Source organism: Euphorbia lathyris, chromosome 7 (assembly GCF_963576675.1).
Source record: "Euphorbia lathyris chromosome 7, ddEupLath1.1, whole genome shotgun sequence".
NCBI classification, from domain to species: Eukaryota; Viridiplantae; Streptophyta; class Magnoliopsida; order Malpighiales; family Euphorbiaceae; genus Euphorbia; species Euphorbia lathyris.
Genome location: NC_088916.1, coordinates 7,012,669 through 7,020,222, shown reverse-complemented (window position 1 = coordinate 7,020,222; position 7,554 = coordinate 7,012,669). Strand labels below are relative to the sequence as shown.

Genomic DNA, 7,554 nt, shown 5'->3' with positions numbered 1-7,554 from the left:
GCCGGCCTAATCCTATCTCCACTCTTGTCAACAAACAGAGTGGATCCAAGCATAAGCCACATCCACGCTGTGGCCCGAGTAGCGTCATCCCTACCCTCGGTCAGAAGCCCCTGTACAGCCCCAACAAATACACCTCCACCACCCCATAAATGTCGGGTCGGCAACAGAAGCTCAGCCTGACTCACCCCAAACATCATCATGCACATGGCATGAAGCCCGTCAGTAGGGGGAGACTCGGACACCATCGGACCGTCGATCGGGATCCGAAAAATCTGGCACACATCATGCAGCTGGATAGTCATCTCCCCGAACGGCATGTGGAAGGAGTTCGTATCGGGCTGCCACCGCTCCACGAACATAGTCAACAGCGGAGTGTCGAGGTTCTTGAACATGACATGTGGAAGGTGAGACAAACCAGTCCTCTCGATCATCTCCCTCAGCTGTAAAATGACACATATACAATTTATACAATTACTGAATGTTTTTTTATGTTTATAGTTAAAAATACAAATTACAATAAATGTTGACACACTATATTATGCTTACCTCGGGTGACGCACCAGAAAACCACTGACACAAATCTTGGGATGCTGTTAATCTGTTGTAGCATGTCAGAAACGACTGAATCTCTCCTCCCAACATCCGTGAGGCAACATGTTCTAGAAAACTAGGAATCACGTAACCATCAACGGGACCACCATCAACCGGTGCAGTAACTACCCAGCTCTCGTCCTCACTAGCTTTGGGCCGTTTGCTTGTCCCTGAAAATTATAAAATTATATTAAAATATCCTAAAAAATACTAAAATATACTAAAATTATACAAAAATATACTAAAATTATACTAAATTATACTAAAATTATACTAAATTATACTAAAAATTATACTAAAATATACCAAATTATAGTAAAATTATACTAAAATATACCTAAATTATACTAAAATTATACTAAAATATACCTAAAATATACTAAATTATACTAAAATTATATTAAAATTATAAATTATACTAAAATTATACTAAAATATACATAAATTATACTAAAATTATGCTAAAATAATAAATTATAATAAAGTTATACTAAAATATACCTAAATTATACTAAAATTATACTAAAGTTATACTAAAATTATAAAGTTATACTAAAATATACCTAAAATAATAAATTATACTAAAGTTATACTAAAATAATAAATTATACTAAAATTATACTAAAATATACCTAAATTATATTAAAGTTATACTAAAGTTATACTAAAATTATACTAAAATAATAAATTATACTAAAATTATATTAAAATATACCTAAATTATATTAAAGTTATACTAAAGTTATACTAAAATATACCTAAAATATACTAAAGTTATACTAAAATTATAAATATACTAAAATTATACTAAAATTATAAAAAATACCTGTACTCGCAAAACGACCTCCTACGCGCTGGGTCGGCTGCTCATCGCTCTCCTCAACCTCGCGATCATGTGCAACTGCAGACTGTCGCACTGCCCGGGCTGCCACATCCAGGTAGTCCTGAAAAGAATCGCTATCAGGCTCTTTGTCATCAAAATCGGTCGCCCCCTCCGATCCATCAATATCGGGCTGCTCCACAATCGATCCTCTCCTCAACTGGTCCGTCGCAGCCCCTCTCCGCCTACGACCGGAAATATCAATACCACACAATCTCGTATGCCGCGGTGTATCATCCTCGCCGTCCATATCTAGACGACGAGCAGATGACGGGATGGATTTCCCACCCCTAGTAGGCCGCTCCGTCTACAAAATAAAAAATTACACTAAATTAATAAAATTGTAAATAATGTAAATTATACTAAATTTATAAAATTATGCTAAAATACTGCTAAATTAATACAATTGATAATAATAAATTACACTAAATTAATAAAATTATAATAAATTATACTCAATTTATACTAAATTATACTAAATTTATAAAATTACCCTAAATTAATAAAATTGTAAAAATCATGCTAATATTATACTAAATTTATACTAAAATGGGTTAAGGTGCAAAAATACCCCTAACGTTTTGGGTCAGGAGCAATTTTACCCCTAACGTCTAAAATGGTGCAATTTTGCCCCTAACGTTTGTAGCCAAGAGCAATTTTACCCCTAACGTTGGTAATTTGGGTCAATTTCAGATATTATTATAAAACACATATATTTTTATTCATTATTTTGCACCAATTTCATATCAATTCATCCTAAAAAAAGAATTTCATGTTTTTTTGTAATTTAATAATAGAATTGGAGATTAATATTTACAAATTCGGTGAATTTTTTGAATTTTTTTTTTTATCTAATTCATACAAAAGACAATATATTTTTTTTATTTTTTTCACATCCCAGCATATGTTTATGAGTTGTTACTGATAAAATGACGCATATATGAAGTGTAGATGATAAGATTCATGACCGAGAAGACAGTTTGATGAATTATTTCTGAAATTGATCCAATTTATCAACGTTAGGGGTAAAATTGCTCTTGGCTACAAACGTTAAGGGTAAAATTGCACCATTTTAGACGTTAGAGGTAAAATTGCTCCACACCCAAAACGTTAGAGGTATTTTTGCACCTTAACCCTACTAAAATTAAACTAAAATTATAAAATTACACTAAATAACTAAAATGTTAAATAATATAATTTTTTTATAAAAAAACAACGTGGGGCGTAAGGGAATCACGCCCGAAACACTGGGCGGGCGTATGAACATCACGCCATATCAGTGGTTCGGGCGTATGAGTATCACGCCCTACCACTGGTGCGGGCAAGTGGCTATCACGCCCGCACCACTGGTCGGGCGTGATACTCATACGCCCGAACCGCAGATCGGACGTGATTCTCATACGCCCGACTGCGATTCCGGCGATTTTTTTCAAACCCCCAACAGATTCAATTCAATCTAAAAAACAACGAAATAAAGCAGTAAATCTTACCATTTTAGCTTTTCCTTTACGGTTTCTGTCACCATCTATGATTCGGTTCACTAATTTGTCCGGATTTGAGCAAAAATACCATTGGGTTCTTGAGAGGTTTTGAGTTTTTTCAAATTTAGTGCAAAGGGTAGTTCGGTCTATTCTCGGGGCTAGAAGTATAAAATAGTGGCTGGGTTTAGTAATCCACTATTTCTTATATATGGTACATATAGTCTAATTAGGATCGGATAGCATCCGATATCCGCGGATACAATAGCAGTTGCCATCACTAGGCTAAATTGGGTGTTGTTATAGAATCGGACATTGCTTTTGTTTTCTTGCAAAAGCTTAATGACCGCCATAGCTTCTTCTTAAGGTCTCAATTTGGGGAAATTCCCAAATCAAATCAACCACCCATTTCTATCTACACTACTTCTTTTCTTCCTATCTTCACTTCGTACCCTAATTTCTGCGTTCGTCTCCCTCAAATTATATCCAATTCTCTGTTTCTTTGCCCAAATCAGTCTCTGCTGCCATACATGGGTTTCAATTTTCACTGAGTATGCAATTTATTCAATAACAGTCCAAGGGAAATGGCTTCTACTTGTGCATTTGCCGCTTATACTAAAACTTCATCATCTTTTTCTCTTCCAAGACGGCGTCAATTTCTCGGTCCTCAATTGGGTAAGATTTCATCAATTTTCTATCACCATCAAAGCCCTAATTCCCCCAATTTAGTGATTTCAAGCCCGCGTAAAAGCTTGATTCGAGAATTTAAGCTATTGAAATCGGTGGAATTGGAGCAGTACATAACAAGCGATGATGAAGATGAAATGAGTGAAGGGTTTTTCGAGGCAATTGAAGAACTGGAGAGAATGGCGAGAGAACCCTCTGATATTCTCGAAGAAATGAACGATAAGCTCTCTGCAAGAGAGTTGCAATTAGTGTTGGTCTATTTCTCTCAAGAGGGTAGAGATTCATGGTGTGCACTTGAGGTATTTGAGTGGCTTAAAAAGGAGAATCGAGTAGATCAGGAAACAATGGAGCTTATGGTTTCGATTATGTGTAGTTGGATAAAGAAATTGATTGAAGGGGAACATGATACAGTAGATGTGGTTGATTTGTTAGTTGATATGGAATGTGTAGGGTTGACGCCTGGTTTTAGTATGATTGAGAAAGTAATTTCTTTGTATTGGGAGATTGGGGAGAAGGAAAAGGCTCTAGCGTTTGTGAAAGAGATTTTGAGAAGGGGAATTTCTTATTCTCAGAATGATGGCCATGGACAGAAGGGAGGCCCTACTGGTTATCTTGCCTGGAAGATGATGGTAAGAGCTCTTGTTTCTTCAATTTTTCTTAATATCCTTTGAATAATCTTACTGTATTATGTGGTAATGTTTCTAAGTTGTTTGTGTTTCTGCATTGTTGCATCAATTTCTTATGGCTGCATCATGTAGTTGAGACTTGAGAGTTGAAAAAGTGTGTATAATGCTTCTGTTGTTGAAGTTAGCATTCAAATATTGTCGGTTTTGGTCCTAATTCAATCTATTGGATCTCAAGGCTTTAAAACGTGTTTCCATGTGTTAGAAACATATGTTACTAGTATAGCCCTGTCACTCCCTCCCCGTTTCCGATGGGTGAACCAGGTTGTTATAGGTCATCAGCATTTGTCTGTTTTGTCCCAGAACCAACCCATTGTATGTGGAGAGTGAGCTCTGATACCAATTGTGATAGTTTGGTCCATTTCCGATGTGGGAACCGGGTTGATATAGGTCATCAACATTCACTTGGTTTATCCCCGAAACAACACATTGTCCGTTGAGAGTAGAGTGGGCTCTGAATAGCAATTGTAATAGCTTGGTCCATTTCCGATGTGGGAATCAGGTTGTTATAGATCATCAACATTTACCTGGTTTGTCCCTGAACCAACACAATGTACATGGAGAGTGAGCTCTGATACAGATTGTAATAGCTTTATCCAATATCACGTAGATATTGTCTGCTTTACTCCAAATCCTACCTATTGGGCCTCATAGCATCTATATGTATTAGAAACATACCTTACTAATATAGGCAAGTCATTCCATCTCCATTTCTAATGTGAGATTCGATTTATTCTTCTCTCCACCACCATCCCTTAACTCATTGGGCTTGGGTGTTAGAATGTATGCTCCTTAATGTTACTACTCATTTATACAATTCTCTTTTTTTTTATCCTCCTAATTTCGGTTTATACCTATACCTATACACCATTGTCTCAGCTCAAAAGGCACTAGGCTCTAGGCAAACGTGGGCTCTGTACAAGAAGCGCGCACCTGAGTGCATGATTTTTTAGCATAGCACCTTGCCCTAGGCACACCTAGATGCAAATTTAGAAGCTACACAATGTTTTTTTAAGGTTTCAAGTTAAAACTGGGATTTTTTAATCTCAGGCTTTTCATATATAATATGATCCACGGATGAAATTAAAATAATAAAAAATAAAAGAAAGAAAGAAAGAAACAGAGAAGATTTGGACAGAAATATCGAAAAGAACAACACAAGAAAACACTGAATTTTATGTCTTTAGCTTTAGAATTTTTATTATGAATTATGATAATGGAAGAGTTAGTAGTTAATTTGAAATTTATTTCATGCGTTTTATGATTAAGATTTTGGGTAACTAGATATCATTTAGTAGTTGACTATTTGTTGCATTTTAGAAATGTTAATTATTATTCTTTATGATTATATATATATTTTTAGCGTGCTTGTGTCACTGAGGCGTGTGCCTGAGGTTTGCATCATGCGTCTATGGTCTAGGACCTCCTTGCGACTTAGTGTGTCTTGGGCCTTCAGTTACTATGTTAAACACACGCACCAAAATCAAGAGGATCAAAGAAAAAAGAATAGATGTTCCACTTAAGCTAGGTCTCGAGTTAGATTCCTAATGTACCGAGAAAACTTTAATTGGAAGAGATGGTAAGTTTGGGTTTTAGAAGGCACTGGTTATCGCACCCATGCCCCCGATTGGACTATTGGCGGCTTGTATTAGAGCTTAGCTCAGTTGCTACCTAAGAATTAATAGGTGTAATGCCACTTCTCATAGCTTCTCCCTGAGAAGAAAAGGTTGAGCTCTACACCGAGTTCAACTTTGCAGAAAGTCATCTTTGGTTGCTTAAGTTTTTTGGTAAAGGAAGTGTTTTGCTTAAATATAAAATAGAAGCAAATTGATGTAATTTTCAATTTCATGTTCGGTCTTTTCAGCATTTTCAACTATTTAGATTTGGTTAATTTGTTTCAGTTAAGGAGACTTGGATCTTCAATATATTAGGAATTTGTCAAGTTATACGAGTTACAACTTGAACTTTGTCTCAGGTCGATGGAAACTACATGGGTGCAGTCAAAATGGTGATCCATCTTAGGGAATCCGGGTTGAAGCCAGAAGTCTACTCGTACCTCATTGCAATGACAGCCATAGTTAAAGAGTTAAACGAACTTGCAAAAGCTTTACGCAAATTAAAAACTTTTGCAAAATCCGGTTTAGTAGCAGAGCTTGATGTGGAAAATGTCGGGCTTATCGAAAAGTACCAGTCAGATCTTTTATCCGACGGAGTATGTCTCTCCACTTGGGTGGTTCAGGAGGGTGGCACGACACTTTACGGTGTGGTTCACGAACGTCTACTTGCTATGTATATCTGCGCAGGTCATGGATTAGAAGCCGAAAAACAGTTGTGGAAAATGAAACTTGTGGGCAAGGAAGCTGATGCAGACCTTTACGACATTGTCTTGGCCCTCTGCGCTTCACAAAAGGAGGCGAACGCAGTAGCACGATTACTTACTAGAGTAGAAATCACGAGCTCTCTACAGAAGAAAAAAACGTTGTCGTGGTTACTAAGAGGTTACATTAAAGGAGGACATTACAATGAAGCTGCAGAAACGCTAACTAGAATGCTCGATTTGGGTTTATGTCCGGATTATCTAGACAGAGTAGCTGTACTTCAGGGGCTAAGAAAACGTATCCAAAACCGGGGCAATGTAGATTCGTATCTTAAGCTTTGCAAATGCCTTTCGGATGCAAACTTGATTGGCCCGTCTCTTGTATATCTGTATATAAAGAAACATAAGCTCTGGATCATGAAAATGCTGTGACTGGTAAATTAGTATATGAAGTTTGTTTCGAAGGCGAAGGGGACGTCGAATTTTGCGACTTCTGAGCAGTCCGGGATGTAAATGAGGTAAGTAATAGATAGATATATATGTATATATAGTATGTTTTTCATGGTAGCAGTTGTATATATGGCGGATATCATACACAATAGTACTGTTGTACCACTCTGTTGTGAACATATGTATGTTGTTGAACTCTTACTCTTCAATTAAAATTTTTGTATGTCCTGTGCTGTAGAATCTGTTACCCCCTGGATCGCTTAGGCGTTCGAAATCTAAAATCCGTCCTAATTTTGTCCGATTAGTCTCTTTAAGCAATTTTTTTTTGGGATAAGTACAAAAAAAATGCCTGTGGTATACACGTTTTGCGAACTCGAACCTGTGGTATTTTATGTGTTACAGGCCGTTAGTAGACAGAGGCTAAATTGACTAACGGTGTTAAAATTCAAAGAGAAAAGAGTTACCATC

The 7,554-nt window shown here is 36.6% G+C and overlaps 1 protein-coding gene across 1 annotated transcript; it reads left to right on the top strand.

The window, feature by feature from the left end:
• Nucleotides 1-3,240: 3,240 nt before the first annotated feature.
• Nucleotides 3,241-7,309, top strand: LOC136200490 (pentatricopeptide repeat-containing protein At2g30100, chloroplastic). Its single transcript, XM_065990865.1, has 2 exons — nucleotides 3,241-4,265; nucleotides 6,295-7,309. The coding sequence occupies exons 1-2, from the start codon at nucleotides 3,534-3,536 to the stop codon at nucleotides 7,066-7,068; spliced, it is 1,506 nt and encodes a 501-aa protein (XP_065846937.1). The 5' UTR covers nucleotides 3,241-3,533; the 3' UTR covers nucleotides 7,069-7,309.
• The last annotated feature ends 245 nt before the right edge of the window (nucleotides 7,310-7,554 follow it).

Bases quoted from the DNA above. Each gene is read 5' to 3' on its own strand.
- LOC136200490 (XM_065990865.1), top strand. From the start codon at position 3,534: ATGGCTTCTACTTGTGCATTTGCCGCTTATACTAAAACTTCATCATCT. The intron at 4,266-6,294 runs GTAAGAGCTCTT...ACTTTGTCTCAG, and splicing joins ATCTTGCCTGGAAGATGATG to GTCGATGGAAACTACATGGG.